Below are 17988 nucleotides of genomic sequence, written 5' to 3'. Positions count from 1 at the left end.
GAGCGATGAGCACTTCTCGCCTTCCATACTGTAAAACAAACCGCTTCTCTTGCAATCTCTTTGCTTTCTATATTGAGACAGATTGTAGTCCGGACGAAAAAAAAAAAAAAAGTCTAGCATCCAGTAGCTTGAACAAATGCTCATAGCTCTTAAGGTATGTACTTTAGAGCCCAAATAAACTAGGCATTTTTTTTTGTCCATATAGCGACCTCTCAAAATATGGAGAGAGCTTGCAGTAGAAGAGTTTTGTTTCAAAGTATCGAAGATGAAAGAAGTTCTCATAGCTCTTAAGATATGCATTTTAGAGCCTATGTTTACTAGGGTTCTTTTTTTTTTTTTTTTTTTTTTTTTTTTAATGATCGGATGTGTCACATCCCTGAATGTTGGCCATTCCTCCTGCGACAACCTGTGTGTAGAACAGGCTTGTGGCAATAAAAATTATAAGAAAGAGAACTGAAACTAGTAAGCAAATTCTGCTGCTTCGGTGGTACAGTAACTGGTGATAAGTCTGATCGATGTTAAAGACAGTATTGCATGACAAAATTAGCCTTCACAAATAAAATTAATATCTTAAAAAACAGTCACCCTAATGGTGAAAGTTGTACGAAATTTGTGAAGGCATATATTAGGAGTACTTATGAAAGCTGTACTCTCAGCATAAAGCACAGGGAAGGAAATAGGATCAATAGACTATTAGATATCAAGAAGTCACATAAATATTGTAAATTGAAAGAAAATTCGATGATGGAATATTACAAAAAATGAAAGTCATTAATGGACACTATAGATGAAATAAAAACTACAGATTGATTGGATAGCTGAAAGCTGCAACGACTTTATAAATAACGTCTTGGAAGGAACAGATCTGAGTAGAATACAAAGGGGCATCCTGGAAAATGCGTAGCGTAATCAATGTAATGAAATGCACCAGTTCCAGATGTACACCAGACAAGGCAAGAGGCAGCAGGACGAAAACATAAACAAGACATTGTTTTTAGTGGATGTCGATGGTACTGCCCTGAGAATGAAGTTCGTACACCTGCTTGTGGTATTGATTTTCTGCGATCGATAGTACATTAGGAATTCTGTGAGTCAGCTGGCACCAAATGAATTGGCGGAGAGGAGATCCTCACGTTCGTACGCCACATGTCACGTTGCACAAGCTAGCCTGTGGGAGCGGTACTTCACAACGTAGACGGTAAACTGGAAACTAATTGGACACCTGTTAACAGTGTTAAGGGACAGTAGCGTTACTGCATGTAAAACAAGGCGGCTGATATGATTCTTTCGTATTAGTTGATAATTCCACTATAAACCGAGACATGGCAGCTCTATCCGTAATTACAGATTTGCACTAATGGCATCTTTGTCGGGATACGTACATGTAAATAGTGGTAAGTGCCAAAAACATAGCTGCCAGTAGTAGTAACGTGTGTAGCATTCGTGCCACGAAAATGCTTTTCAGATACAATCCAAGGATGATGTGGATAACTACGACTCAGAGAAAGACCACATTCAGGAGAATGCAGATGCGCTTAAAAAGTTATTGCCAGTCACGTAAACAATGTTACCGCCAGCTGGAGTGGTCGTGCGGTTCTAGGCGCTACAGTCTGGAGCCGAGCGACCGCTATGGTGGCAGGTTCGAATCCTGCCTCGGGCATGGATGTGTGTGATGTCCTTAGGTTAGTTAGGTTTAATTAGTTCTAAGTTCTAGGCGACTGATGACCTCAGAAGTTAAGTCGCATAGTGCTCAGAGCCATTTGAACCATTTTTTTTAAACAATGTTACCGTAGTTTACGTGGATCTACGTGACAGTGTGATAGCACAATTGTTAAGGGCAATCCATAACATTGCTTACGTGCTATAGTGAGATTAAAATTAATTTTATATTGTGCTGAATCATAGATTAATTTTTGAGGTGTTATACTTTATTATTGCAGAAATTGGTAATACAAATTTTAGTATCATAGACTGAAACAATTTGGACCTTTACAATTTTTTAAAACTTTTTAAGGGGTTTCCAGTAATGTTTCGTTAATTAAGCCAGTAAGTAAACAATGGTAAAACAATGCAAACTAATGTTAAGTGCACTCAGTTTCCAAGTAAACAATGTTAAGTACCCATGGACGAACTTTTAAGAATAAAATTTTAGATAGAATGAAAATCTGACGGTATACTGTACGGCAGAAACCGTAGTATGTGAAACAGACCAACAGCCACACGAAGGATTGGTGTTCCATTTCCGGTAACAGCAAAGAGAGGTACGGAATAAACAAACATGGACTCGCAAATTTTCGAATAGCATCAATTTGTGAACCAGATCCGTCTCTACGTGAGCCCCTTGGTCTTCCGAATCATGGCCTAAAATTACGTACTCACGTAGTGGGCGCTTGACAGTTGTCAGCCATCTCCCATAGAATTCATATAGTCTTCTTAGTGCCTCTTATGTTCTGTGGAAGCTTCCTATTCACTTCAGTGGTTATCGGAAGTTTCTCAGTTACTTCTCAGATTTTGGGCAGTTTTGGAGGAGATTTTCTTATGGATTAGATGTTAGGGAGCCTTTCACTTCTCTACATGTTTTATGTAGAGGCTTCTGCCATCCCAGTAACGCCCTGCGACACTGACAAGGCAAACGTAGTCAACGAAAAAGGTAACGGTAAAGTAAAATAGGGTTAGCAGGTGCAACCAGTTCTATAGTTTCAAGAAGAAATTCATATAAACTATATATTTTTCTTAAGGAAGATATTTTTTCGTGCACAACCATGATAAAATACACTACAAAAATTGACCAGCAAAACCCGTCATTGGTGTATCACCGTAATCAACTGTTTTTTATATAGAAAAATACCGGTACGAATTTTGCGAATAAAATAACATCCAGTATGCAAAAATCATGCACGAATAGAACGAATAGACCAGATGAATTCCTGCACGACCTCAGCTCATAAAACTACAAGCCATCGAACTCCTGCTCTGAAAAAACACGAAAAAATTAGATCTATGAGGCATTTGGTATTCGTTTGTGTTAAAAATCCTCAAGAAAATTCAGCATTGTTCATCGAATTTTGCATTTTTCATAACCTCCAATACTTTATACGTTAAATAAACAGGTGAGTGACAATATTGTTTTTCAAAAGACTGAAGATATGAAACATGCAAATTCCAAGAGTAATACTGAGCCGGCCGGTGTGACCGAGCGGTTCTAGGCGCTACAGTCTGGAACCGTGCGACCGCTACTGTCGCAGGTTCGAATCCTGCCTCGAGCATGGATGTGTGTGATGTCCTTAGGTTAGTTAGGTTTAAGTAGTTCTAAGTTCTAGGTGACTGATGACCTCAGCAGTTAACTCTCATAGTGCTCAGAGCCATTTGAACCACGTAATACTGAATTTTCTTGGCAATTGTTCAGTGAAGAACTTTTATCACAGTTCAGAGAGCAGCTACTTCTGCAGATCTGATTATTTTGAAGTTTCCATTTTTCATTGTCGGATTTCGTTGCGCTCGTAGTTTCTATGAGGTTAGGTAGTACAAGCGTTGGTCTGGTCAATATGTCGAAGATTTTTCGGTACTATGTTTTACGGTTGTACCCAGATAATATTATTTTTCTCAATGAAAGTGCATGGATATGGAAGTGCCGGATTAGATGCGATTTTGTGGGTTAATTTTGGTAGAGAAATTCAATCTGTTACTAACAAAAACCATACTAATGGGCGATTTTCATGAATTTTTTGAAAATGATGGTGCCTGTAGTGAATGTTAATTTGTTGCCTTAAAAAAGAATCGTATTTTTCTTATGAAAAACGACTAATTTTGATGAAGTTCTTGAAAATGATGATGTAGAATTTGGTGGGTTTCTTTCTGTCAGAAACAACACCAAAAATTCGAGCAGGACTGAGTGCGAGCAATGAGAGCGGGAGGTCAAAGTGCTCTGGTTGCCAAAATGGCGACGCAGGCGGGAGGAGATGTTGGGAGTTGAGCAGGCCAAATCAAGCAGCCTGCGATGCTCGTTGCTTTCCTTCTGATTAGGTTGACCTCCGTTTAATGAGCACCACGGCACATCGAGGAGACCTTGATATAAGATTCAGCACGTCTCACTGTATCAGATGACTGTACAACTGAGGTTGGACAAATGACGTTAACGTACTAGAATTACCTATAAGATTGAGCGCAGTAGCACTTGCTGTTGATACTAGGCGTGTTTTTTGAATTACGGTCCGTTCTGTTGTAGACACTAGTAGTTCGCGCACATACCGCAACGAGCGCGTGGGTCGTGTATCGACATCCCTCGGGAATAACTGTGCTCAGTTTCAGCTCTGTAGCTAACCTGTGGGTTTCTGTCCTGTGCTTTCAAAATGTTTAAGACTATCAACTCGCCCGCCCCGTGTGAGGTTCGCTCAGTGATACGGTTTTTGTCAGCAAGGAACCTGTCTGCTGCAGAAGTTCATCGACAGATTTGCCATGTGTCCGGTGATACTGTTATGAGTAAAAGCGAAGTGTGTAAGTGAGTACGAGAATTCAAAGATGACCGTGACAACGTCCATGATGAGGACCACTCCGGTCGCCCTTCTTTGATTACAGATGATTTTGTGGCTTCAGTTGAAGCGAGGATTCGTGAGAATGGCCGCTTCACAATAACAGGTCTCTCAAAGGAATATCCTGACGTGTCGAGATCATTGCTTTACAACATTGTTTCTGAACGCCTAAAGTTTAGGAAACTGTGTTCCCGTTCGGTCGCGAAACTCCTAACAGAGGACCACAAAAACTAAAGATCTGAGTGTGCGATGAGGTTCTTGACTCGTTATCACGAAGAAGGTGACGACTTCTTGAGTTAGATCGTAACTGGAGACGAAAGATTTTTGCATATCGCTCCCAAATCGAAGTAACAGAGTGTGGAATGGAGATGCACACACTCGCCTGTAAAGGTGAAGGCAAAACAGACTCTGTCCCAGCACAAAATCATGGCGCCGGTGTTTTGGGATAGGCATCGTGTTTTCATGCAATGAGGAACCACTATTAATGCAGAAGCATACTGCCAAACCGTGCAGAGCGATTAAAAACAAAAGACGCGGCATGCTGACAAAGGGAATTGCCCTTCTCCGTGACAGACATGGCCTCAAACTGTAGGTCAGACCAGAGATTTATTGGACAGTTCTCGCTGGGAAGTTTTGGACCACCCACCCTACAGTCCTGATCTTGCGCCGAGCGATTACCATCTGTTCCTCCACCTCAAACTACACCGCAGTGGCAACCGTTACAGTGATCACGACGACGTGAAAACGGCAGTGAACTCTTGGTTATCGGAGCAGATGGAAAGTTTTTATGAAGAGGGTATTTTAAAATTGGTTGAGAGGTATGATACGTGTTTCAACAAACTTGCCAACTGTGTAGAAAAATAGACTGAAGTATGTACTTTCTGAAAATAAATTTACTTTTTCGAAATAACCTTTTGTTGTGTACTTATGTTCAAACGGACCTTACTTAAAAAACACACCTCGTATAATCGCGCCTATTTGTGAAAAAGAGGCAACCAGAGTGGCGTACTGCTGTTATTTCCATTCACTTACGATTTGCGACATTATATTGTGGGTAATCAGCTTCAATCACAGAGAGTTTAAACTTTTCAAAAGAAGGTCATTTGAATCGTGATGAGAGAACATCCCAGGCTTTACTGCAGGGATTTATTCTAACAGTTGGCAAGCGACACAGTGCTGTAGCATACACACTCTCTTGCCAGTTCTTTTGTTGTAAAAGAATAAAACATATTACTGATAGATGAGTGCACATTATCAACACGATACACAAAATAATCTAGAGAGAAAGAAGCTGCCTCAGCATGAAACACAAAAGGGTACATTACTCAAGCCTTAAGATTCATACACTGTTACATTACATTAATGTGATTACCTGTCAAAAGCCTGAATAACCACCTTTTTGCAGCGCAGACCGCTGCGAGGCGTGCAGGAGAAGTGACAGTGAGGTTCTAGAAGGTACCAACAGTGGTGTGGAGCCTTGACAACTCCAGTGCCGTGGCCAGCTGCGCTAGGTTTCTCGATTGAGTATCCATGGTGCGTACAGTTCGATCGAGGCAGTCCACAGATTATCGATTGGGTTTAAATCCTGGAAGACTGGCAACAGGAGGAGTACGACCAACTCATCCTGGTGCTCTTCGAACCACGCACATACACTGTGAACTGTGTGACACTTTGCATTGTCCTGCTGGTAGATGCCATCTTGCCGAGGAAAAACAAACTGCACGTACGGGTGGACATGGTCCCCAAGGATAAATACGTGCTTGTTGTTGTTGTTGTTGTTGTGGTCTTCAGTCCAGAGACTGGTTTGATGCAGCTCTCCATCCTGCTCTATCTTGTGCAAGCTTCTTCATCTCCCAGTACTTACTGCAACCCACATCCTTCTGAATCTGTTTAGTGTATTCATCTCTTGGTCTCCCTCTACGATTTTTACCCTCCCTGCTGCCCTCCAATATTAATCTGGTGAACCCTTGATGCCTCAGAATATGTCCTACCAACCGACCCCTTCTTCTAGTCAAGTTGTGCCACAAATTTCTCTTCTCCCCAATTCTATTCTATACCTCCTCATTAGTTATGTGATCTGCCCATCTAATCTTCAGCATTCTCCTGTAGCACCACATTTCGAAAATTCTGTTCTCTTCTTGTCTAAACTATTTATCGTCCATGTTTCACTTCCATACATGGCTACACTCCATACAAATACTTTCAGAAAGGACTTCCTGACACTTAAATCTATACTCGATGTTAACAAATTTATCTTCTTCAGAAACGCTTTCCTTGCCATTGCCAGTCTACATTTTATATCCTCTCTACTTCGACCATCATCAGTCATTTTGCTCCCCAAATAGCAAAACTTATTTGCTACTTTAAACGTCTCATTTCCTAATCTAATTCCCTTAGCAACACCCGACTTAATTCGACTACATTCCATTATCCTTGTTTTGCTTTTGTTGGTGTTCATCTTATATCCTCCTTTCAAGACACTGTCCATTCCGTTTAGCTGCTCTTCCAAGTCCTTTGCTGTCTCTGACAGAATTACAATGTCATCAGCGAACCTCAAAGTTTTTGTTTCTTCTCCATGGATTTTAATTCCTACTCCGAATTTTTCTTTTGTTTCCTGTACTGCTTGCTCAATATACAGATTGAATAACATCAGCGATATGCTACAACCCTGTCTCACTCCCTTCCCAACCACTGGTTCCCTTTCATGCCCCTCGACTCTTATAACTGTCATCTGGTTTCTGTACAAATTGTAAATAGCCTTTCGCACCCTGTATTTTATCCCTGCCACCTTCAGAGTTTGAAAGAGAGTATTCCAGTCAATATTGACAATAGCTTTCTCCAAGTCTACAAATGCTAGAAACGTAGGTTTGCCTTTCCTTAATCTATTTTCTAAGATAAGTTGTAGGCTCAGTATTGCCTCACGTGTTCCAGCATTTCTACAGAATCCAAACTGATCTTCTCCGAGGTCAGCTTCTATCAGTTTTTTCATTCGTCTGTAAATAATTCGTGTTAGTATTTCACAGCTGTGACTTATTAAACTGATAGTTCGGTAATTTTCACAACTGTCAACACCTGCTTTCTTTGGGTTTGGAATTATTATATTCTTCTTAAAGTCTTAGGGTATTTCGCCTGTCTCATACATCTTGCTCACCAGATGGTAGAGTTTTGTCAGGGCTGGCTCTCCCAAGGCTGTCAGTAGTTCTAATGGAATGTTGTTTACTCCTGGGGCCTTGTTTCGACTTAAGTATTTCAGTGCTCTGTCAAACACTTCATGCAGTATCATATCTCCCATTTCATCTTCATCTACATCCTCTTCCATTTCCATAATATTGTCCTCAAGAACATCGCCCTTGTATAGACCTTCTGTACACTCCTTCCACCTTTCTGCTTTCCCTTCTTTGCTGGGAACTGGGTGTCTATCTGAGCTCTTGATATGTGTGCTGATATTGATTCATTGTGTCTTTCAGAATGGTGAGAGTCCCCAGGAATGCCACGAAAACATTTCCAACACTGTAACACTCCCTCCTGCGACCTGGCCCCTTCAGATGATTGTTGCAGGGTTTTTGCACTCAGACGTTTCACGCCTTACGTGCAAACAGCCATCTCTCCGATGGAGTATAAAACATGAGTCATCTGAAAATTCTGGCGGTGGCTTATCAGTGGACGTGCAGTTTCGGTTTGTTGTACAAGTTCCACCCTTCGTCGCCGGTGAACAGCAGTCAGCATGGGTGCATGAACCAGACGCCTGCTGCGGAGGCGCATATGCATCAACGGTCGTTGAGGAGACACTGCTGTTAGACCGCCGGTACATCGTGGCGGTTAGTTGCTCAACAGTTGCACGTCTTTTCGTCCGTACACACATCCGCAGCCGTCGTTCAGCCCTGTCATGTATGGTCCGTCAGTCCCTGGTGAAGATGGAGACGATGGTACAAACCTAACCGTGAACTCTAGGCTGTCCAGTAAGATCTTCAAAGCAGCCAACAAGAGTAAAGCAACTGGATCCCCGTGGAGCAAGTAAATAGATAAAAGCCTTGCAGAACATATTAGGCAAGACTAACAAGGGTGACTACCATTTAGCTATTGAAACCAAACCCTTCCCAACATCCGTTACAGGAGTAAGCCACCATGAGATTAGGAAATGCTCTGCGGAAAATAAAGAAATGCCTGGCTAACAGCAAAGCTTAGAATATTAAGAATAACAGCTAATAAACTTAATCAAGAACAACAGAAGTGGCAGAGGACTGTAGCACAGCAAAAACACAAGCACGGTGGTCCACAGATGGCCCGAAAGCGTTGAAAAAAATAATACCAAGACAGTCCATGAAGACGCGTTTTGTAGTCGAAATACACAGAATAATCGAAATGTAAAGCGGGACAAGTCTGTGGTTGGATACTGAAGTATGTTATCTGTTTGTCTCCGTCTCCTTACAGTCGTAGTAGAAATGGGACCCTGCCGCTTCACATTCAGATCTGATTTACATCAGATCGTCGATCGCTCCATATGGTTAAGTACAGACGACGAGACGTGTATCCTGTGCAGCGGTTTATAAGTGTAGAAACATTGTGTCTGCTGCAATTTTGAAAATGCACCCTAGACCTGTGAACTGGAAGACCAAATTTTTGAATTACCTCCGTGTGTATTATCCCCCACACGTCGTGAATCGCTTACGATCCCACCTTCATAGTCGACCAACTCGCGATGGAATGATAACTACACACCTATTCGTAGCATACTGTTACAATAGCGCCGTACGCTGCATCTAGCTGAAACAATCCGGTGTCATCCGGATTGTGTTGGTCAAATGGGACAACCTTCCCTATGACTTTCGGCCACTCAAGTTGCCTATTATGAGGAACGCACATTTTGCATGTTTCGTCGACATGTACAAATAATGCACGATCGCGTGGTACGTGTTATAATTGTGCTGGAGATTCGCATATATCGGGAAGCAGGTTGCAGTTTGCTGACTGTCCGCTCTCTCCGCCTTCCAGAACCGTTAAGCCGAGCGCTGCCCCTCCCTGTGGCAGAGGTCGCCTTTCTCCGTCTCAGCGATCACAGCACCTACGCGGGTGACTCCTCTGTAGCCACGGGCATTGCATACATATTACTGTGATATTACCGAATCAACGAAGTTCTTTGCCGCCGGATATTAAGAGAGAAAGTAACGGGAGGAAAGGTCTGATGGCAGTTAATATAGTATGTTCAAATATGTGTGAAATCTTATGGGACTTAACTGCTAAGGTCATCAGTCCCTAAGCTTACACACTACTTAACCTAAATTATCCTAAGGACAAACACACACACCCATGCCCGAGGGAGGACTCGAACCTCCGCCGGGACCAGCCGCACAGTCCATGACTGCAGCGCCTTTTAGACCGCTCGGCTAATCCCGCGCGGCAATATAATATGAAAGGACAACACGTGTGCTATATTACTGAAGAGTCTAACTGGAGGACTAGAGGATGGTGGAAGTGGGCGGGTTATAGTTTAATGTCTCATCGCCAGCGCTGTCATTAGACATGTAGAGGACGGTGGATGACGTGATGAAAGGATGCTTCGGAGAGAAACAAATTCAGCTGTCTGTGTGCTCGGGGTAGATTACAAATAAAAAACAAAGTATTACCACAATACGTTTGTATCCAGAGAAGTAATGCGGAAGAATGTTGGGCCAAGATTACAGCATAACAGCGTAATTAAGTATTTTAAAAAAATGAACAGTCATCCTGCTAGGTAATTACCTAGCTTGACCAGGCTCTAGATGTGTTGTTTAGTCTTTATACTTTTTTACGCGTGATATAATGCGCTGCAAAAGTTCCGCATAACATTGTTATCCCTGTACCGTATCATTAAACATTAGGCACTATGTGTTCCTGTTACAGTTGTTGACATGATTTAAGGTTCTAAATAGTTCCTCTAAATAAATATTGCGGTAATTACCGATTTTCCCAGACACAGTATGTTATTTAGATTGGTCGGTTAATGTATGTTCTGGCACTACGAACTCCGTCGTAACTTTTAGCAATTACGTCGAATGCGATAAGCTGCAAACACCAGGAGACGATAAACCGATATCTGGACATTGCGATGATTTATAGTTTCAACTCTTGAAGGTTTTTTTTCTTTTTTTTTTTACCTATGACAGGATCCGAATTTGTTGAAAGCTAGTGAGTCTTCTTCGTGGATTTGGGCGTCATAAATGGCGGTCCGCATCAGTCTCAGCATCTAACGAAATGGCGATTTAGTAAGCCTAGTACATTTTTGAACGAGTAAGTGCGTACGTTTTTTCCTTTGTTTCTGAGCTCCTAATTTTGAATCACTAAAAACCGCCAGTTCTGTCGGCGCCGACAGTAGTTGCCATTGTTGCATCCCGTATTCTTTTCGTGGATACGACAGTGACTGTACCGTCATGTTACCGTGTAATGTGTTTCGAATTTCAGTTCAAAACGTGAAATATTCCTACAGCTATTGGATGCAGAGTGAATACTGAAAGAATGACTCCACAATTTTACTCATTATGATTCTTAAAATATTAAAGAGAAAAACATCTGCCATTAGTAAAAAATAGTGGTTTATTATAATGTATTTAGTGTGTTAAAAAAGAATGAACATTTGCGATTAAATAAAAACCACGACTTTATTTATGCGTCGCCTGTGAGCTCTACCTGCCTTATGACAGCTTGAGAGTATCCGATGCGTCATGTAATTTTATGGACAGGCAGGTTACAGTATATTTCGATTCCATTTATCCTTTAAAAACATATTGAAGCATAATTACAGTGAATCTAAATATAGGATCGTATTAAAAAACTACAATAAAAGGGTTTATTTACATGATACATACGTTTTGTAACCATCCTACAGGTATGTCCCAGATTTAGTTACTGTACAAGTATTTGTAATGCATGTAATTTTTTTTTTATCAGATATACTTTTAATCTATTTCTCAAGAGCGTAATTTCTTTTCTTTCCTTTACTGAATTAGGCAGATGATTAGAAAAAGCCTCTGCACTTCCCATTATGTACCAGTTATCAGTCCGATATTGTGATGTTTTATATACTATTTTTTCCCATTTCGTGTTACTTGGTCATTTATCTTCTTATTAAAAATTAAATAAGATCTCTCCCCCCCCCCCCCCCGCCTCCCACCCTAATTCCCTTCTTCCAAGCATTGTTAAAGCAGTCATCACTAGAAAGATTGTTTTCATGACATCCAGTATGCGTAATGTACCAAAACACTTCCAAGGAAAAAAATATGAAATTTTGAGAGCCTTCAAGCATAATAATTTTGGACCATTCTCTCATGCCAGTTACACGACTGATATAGCTTCCAACAGATTCCAGGCAATTTGTGTCTCTTTATTCATTCACTTTATCATTAATTATTTGCGAGAAATACATTTTACTGTATGAAATTCTAACATACTGTTTTGAGAAAAAAGGGCTGTTATGGAATGTTATTGAACTTACAGTTCTCTCTTTTTTTTATTTGTTGGAAACAGCAGATCCTTTCCATCTAGTTTTGCCAGGCATGTCTTCTTGCACAGCACTTACAATGAAATCTTTTTCAGTAGCTGTAGGATTTTCATCTGCACTAAACTATCATCAACTGACAGATCAGAATTGACTGATATTCAGTGTTACATGATTTGATCACTGACTGTTATGTTCTGTGCAGTGGCACAGTATTTGTGACTAAATCATAGGTTTTAGAGAAGCTTATTTCTGTACACAAAGAGTGCCAGCTAAAATGAAATGGTCATAGCTCCCATGAAATGGTCATAGCTCCCATAATGTTTTAGTATTGTGTGGAATATTTTGTATATAATAGACTGATTAAAAGACATTACAGCTGCAGTTTTGTCACATTGTTGTTGTATGTATCAGTCATTATGACTTATCAAAAAACATGTCTTGGAAATCACTGAACATCATTTTTGTCTGAGTTTGCAACACTGTTAGATGGAGTGGAATTTATTAAAAGATGATGATTGTTTGCAAATTGTTGGGACTGTGATAACTTTTCTCATTAACATTTAATTACTTAATGTTTATTTACTGAAATCATCTGTTATTAATGTATGCTGACAGTGCCTTATATTCTGTGGTGTTATTAACAGGGAATCTGGGACTCTCGCATAGTGCTCGAGGGCCCTGTACAAGATGCAGCGCCCTTTGGAGAGCCAGCCACACTACGACTGGTGGATGGACCCACAACTGCTGTAGGGAGGGTGCAGGCCAAGCATGGCAACAAATGGAGATCTGTCTGCACAAATTCACGCAAGTAAGTGCCATAAGAAAGTCATTATATGTATGTGTAGTGACAACCCCTTGTACATTGACACACTGGCAGAGATTTTCAATGCACATTTGTGTGAACAAGGAAGGGAGGAAGAAAGTGAGGAATTATTGGTGGGGGTAGGGGGCTAAGTGTACAGAAGAACAATGGAGAGAAATAGAACCAGCGTCTCTGACATACTTTTTTCTTAACTAAAATAAAAAGAGTTGAGGGTAGGAATAGTTATCAGTATTAAATTAATATTGAACAGAGTTTTTTTTTTTTTTTTTTTTTTTTTTTTTTTTTTTTTTTTTTTTTTTTTTTTTTTGGGTAACACCACAGTGCTTTAGTAATCATGGTACACTTGAAGGTGGTGCATCTTAACTTCCTCAGAGTTTTGGACTGACATAGGGAGTCCGTTAAATGGGAACCTGTTGTTCAACATGGACATTGATCCATGGTGAAATTCGGTATTTTTCAGATTCACAGTCATTATCTCATTATCTAAGGTGAAAGAAGCAATAAGTGGCAGAACAATATCATAGGGCCAATTCTTATAGAATGACACTTATACATTGAGCTACTGAGGCACAGTATGAGCATAAAGCATTTCGCTATTTCAGCATGTAAATGGATTCCTCAAAATGGTGAATGACAGACTGCACAACAATGTATAGACATTTTGTTATTTGATCTGTTTCATATTTTTATTGATTTTGGCTCTTATGGTTCTTTCATGTTGAATCATTTTAGATAATTTATCAGATAATGAACCATTGTTCTGTGTGGCCACAGATAACAAATTCATACATACTTAAAATAAGTCTAAAACCCGTGAACGTAAGTAGACCTATAAGGATTTTCATAACCTTGCTGAAGTAACTTTTCAGATACATCATCACTGGTACTTTGCTGCCGCACTCCGAAGTACTTGAGACAATTTACCAAATCAACAAGTAGAACTGTGTTCTCTGTATTTGTAGTACTTCTTAAACTAAACGTGCTCCGTGAACATGTTTCTAATGGTGAACACCTTAGGCCGTTTTGCCAACAATGGTTGGATCTGAGTTTGGCAAACCTAGAATTTCTTTACTTGAGGCTAGTCTGCTCAGCCAGTATTCTATTATAATGTAGAAGTTTTGTTTAGAGATGTTATTGTGGTCTTCAGTCTAAATACTGGTTTGATGTAAGTCTCCTCACTAGTCTATCCTGTGCAAGCCTCTTCATATCTGCAACCTACATTCACTTGAACCTGCTTACTGTAAAACAGTGGTCTTCCAAACTTCCCTCACCTCAGGACGTATCTTAACAACTGATCTCTTCTTTTAGCCAAGTTGTTCCATAAATTCCTTTTCTCACCAATTTGATTCAGCACTTCTTCGTTAGTTATATGATCTATCATCTACCGATTTAATATTGAGCAGTATTCTTTAGTATTCTGTTCACTTCTTGTCTGTACTGCTTGACGCTCTTGTTTCGCATCCACACCACAAGACTACACTCCATATAAATGCATACAGAAAAGACTTCCTAACACTAAAAATTCTAGAAATGGTATTAGACATTAACAAATTTCTCTCACACATATTTTTCTTGCTATTACCAGTGTGCATTTTATATTGTGCCTACTTTGGCCACCACCAGTTCCTTGTACAACCAAATAGCAAATATTGTCTTCCAGTGTCTCATTTCGTAATCTGATTCCCTCGGCATCACGTGATTAATTTTGACTACATTCTGCATTCTGTTATCCTTATTTTACTTTTGTTGATGTTCATCTTATAACACGTTTTCAAAACAGTGTCCAGTCTATTCATTGTATTTTCATAGTTCTTTATTGTGCTGGACAGGATTACAGTTCCATTGAAAAATTGTAAAATTTTCATTCCTTTTCCCTGAATTTTAATTTCCTTTCTATATTTCTCTTTGTTTTTATTTGCTGCTTGATCAGTGTATGATATGAATGAAATGGGTGATAGGTACAACCTGGGGGATAGGTACAACCTAGTTCTCAATTACTACTTCCCTTTCATGTCCTGTGACTGCAGTCTGGCTTCTGTACAAGTTGTAGACCATGTCACACTTCCTCTATTTCAATCCTGCTATCATTAGAATTTCAAAGACTGTGTTACAGTCACCAAATCTTTTTATAAATGTACGAATGTTATAAACATAGGTTTGGTTTCTTTTTGTATATTTCTAAGATTAGTTGTAGGATCAGTATTTCCACGCATGTTCTTTTATTACTCCAAAATTCAAACTGATCTTCACATAAATGAGCTTCTATCAGTATTTTCATACTGCTGTAAATGATTTGCCTTAGTATTTTGCAGTCATGCCGTATTAAGCTGATGATTTGGTAATATTTACACTTGTCAGCACCTTTCTTCTTTGGAACTGGAATTATTACATTCATGTTGGCAGTGTATGGGTATTTTGCCTATCTGATATATTTTGCATACCAGGTGGAATAGCTTTGTCATTGTTGTCTTTCACGATATCTCAGTAATTTGGAATGAATTTCACGTACTCCAGAGGCCTTGTCTTGGTTTAAATCTTTCGGTACTGTGTTACATTCTTCTCATAGTTTCATATCTCCCATATGGCCCAGAAAGTGGCAAACCTTCACTTCTCTTTATTATTAAAAACCACCTATAAATGCATTTGTCAAGTTTACTGTCTTTTCCTAGTTTAGTCCGTTTTCTGTCTGTTCTCACATCACTTTCAACTGTGTTTCCAAAATTTCTAAGTCTGTTCTCTTCTTTCACCCACACCATGATTGTTCCTTCAGGTGTACCACACTCATGTGATAAATTGCTTTAGTTTCACCATTCTTCACATGATCAATAATTTTAGTTTATCACTGACAGAATAAGCTTACTGTTTCTGTGACATAGTAACAAGTACACGGAAATCTAGAAAAAGAATGAATAGTGTATCAGCCACGTGATGGTTGTGCTCATTTCAACTGTTGTGAAGCACTGTTGCATGGACCCTTTATTGATTGTGTCACAATGATAACCATGAGATATGCATCAAAGCTTCCACCATCCTGATATGATGATAAGACAACCAAGTGTTGAATTTAATTAAATCCATCTATTTTGGTTATTGTTTAGGAATCTTGGAGGTTGCAGCAGTACATTACACTGTAGAAAGGCAGAATGTAATAAGTTCTTTTTCAAGTTTATAAAATATACTGACAGTGCAAAAATCATTCATAAATGATATTTTATTTTGGGGATGTACTTTATACCACATTATATCCAAATCTGCGGTATATCGGATCACAGTATATAGGTCTTCTACCGTACATCAAATAATGATGAGATTCAAAGTATCCAAGATATGAGAGTTGCTTTAATTTTGACAATTAAGACCACCTCCATGGCTGAAAGGTTAGTATGATTGATTATTGTTATGGAAGTCCCCATGTTTGATCTCCAGTGGTCTCACTCTCAATTTCAGAATGACACAACATATTCAGTTCTGCACATCTAGAGGTACAACAACAATGACAAATGTAACACATGGTGAGGAAACAATAACTAGTGTGGAAACATCAAAAGTTTTTAGGTGTCCATTGTTGTTGTTGTTGTTGTGGTCTTCAGTCCTGAGACTGGTTTGATGCAGCTCTCCATGCTACTCTATCCTGTGCAAGCTTCTTCATCTCCCAGTACCTACTGCAGCCTACATCCTTCTGAATCTGCTTAGTGTATTCATTTCTTGGTCTCCCTCTACGATTTTTACCATCCACGCTGCCCTCCAATACTAAATTGGTGATCCCTCGATGTCTCAGAACATGTCCTACCAACCGATCCCTTCTTCTAGTCAAGTTGTGCTACAAGCTCCTCTTCTCCCCAATTCTATTCAATACCTCCTCATTAGTTATGTGATCTATCCATCTAATCTTCAGAATTTTTCTGTAGCACCACATTTCGAAAGCTTCTATTCTCTTCTTGTGTAAACTACTTATCGTCCACGTTTCACTTCCATACATGGCTACACTCGATACAAATACTTTCAGAAATGACTTCCTGACATTGAAATCTATACTCAATGTTAACAAATTTTTCGTCTTCAATAACGCTTTCCTTGCGATTGCCAGTCTACATTTTATATCCTCTCTACTTCGACCATCATCAGTTATTTTGCTCACCAAATAGTAAAACTCCTTTACTACTTTAAGTGTCTCATTTTCTAGTCTAATTCCCTCAGCATCACCCGACTTAATTCGACTACATTCCATTATCCTTGTTTTGCTTTTGTTGATGTTCATCTTATACCCTCCTTTCAAGACACTGTCCATTTCGTTCACCTGCTCTTCCAAGTCCTTTGCTGTCTCTGACAGAATTACAATGTCATCAGCGAACCTCAAAGTTTTTATTTCTTCTCCATGGATTTTAATATGTACTCCAAACTTTTCTCTTGTTTCCTTTATTGCTTGCTCAATATACAGATTGAATAACATCAGGGATAGGCTACAACCCTGTCTCACTCCCTTCCCAACCATTGCTTCCCTTTCATACCCCTCGACTCTTATAACTGTCATCTGCTTTCTGTACAAATTGTAAATAGCCTTTCGCTCCCTGTATTTTACCCCTGCCACCTTCAGAATTTGAAAGAGAGTATTCCAATCAACATTGTCAATAGCTTTCTTCAAGTCCACAAATGCTAGAAACATAGGTTTGCCTTTCCTTAATCTTTCTTCTAAGATAAGTTGTAGGGTCAATATTGCCTCACGTGTTCCAACAGTTCTTCTCCAAGGTTGGCTTCTATCAGTATTTTGCAGCTGTGGCTTATTAAACTGATTGTTCGGTAATTTTCACATCTGTCAACACCTGCTTTCTTTGGGTTTGGAATTATTATATTCTTCTTGAAGTCTGATGGCATTTCACCTGTCTCATACATCTTGCTCACCAGATGGTAGAGTTTTGTCAGGGCTGGCCCTCCCAAGGCTGTCAGTAGTTCTAATGGAATGTTGTCTACTCCAGGGGCCTTGTTTCGACTCAGGTCTTTCAGTGCTCTGTCAGACTCTTCGCGCACTATCACATCTCCCATTTCATCTTCATCTACATCCTCTTCCATTTCCATAATATTGTCCTCAAGTACGTCGCCCTTGTATAGACCCTCTATATACCCCTTCCACCTTTCTGCTTTCCCTTCTTTGCTTAGAACTGGGT

At 39.7% G+C, this 17988-nt stretch overlaps 1 protein-coding gene across 1 annotated transcript in view; it reads left to right on the top strand.

The window, feature by feature from the left end:
- LOC124620119 (protein bark beetle) overlaps nt 1-17988 on the top strand; it is a 351158-nt gene that overhangs the window by 140249 nt on the left and 192921 nt on the right. The window contains exon 2 of the mRNA XM_047146790.1: nt 12648-12811. Within this exon, the coding sequence (XP_047002746.1) occupies nt 12648-12811 (164 nt within the window). The remainder of the gene's footprint in view (nt 1-12647; nt 12812-17988) is intronic.

The sequence above is a fragment of the Schistocerca americana genome, chromosome 6 (assembly GCF_021461395.2).
Source record: "Schistocerca americana isolate TAMUIC-IGC-003095 chromosome 6, iqSchAmer2.1, whole genome shotgun sequence".
NCBI lineage: Eukaryota > Metazoa > Arthropoda > Insecta > Orthoptera > Acrididae > Schistocerca > Schistocerca americana.
The sequence above is the reverse complement of the archived record's forward strand: the minus strand, read 5'-3'. Positions and strand labels throughout refer to the sequence as shown.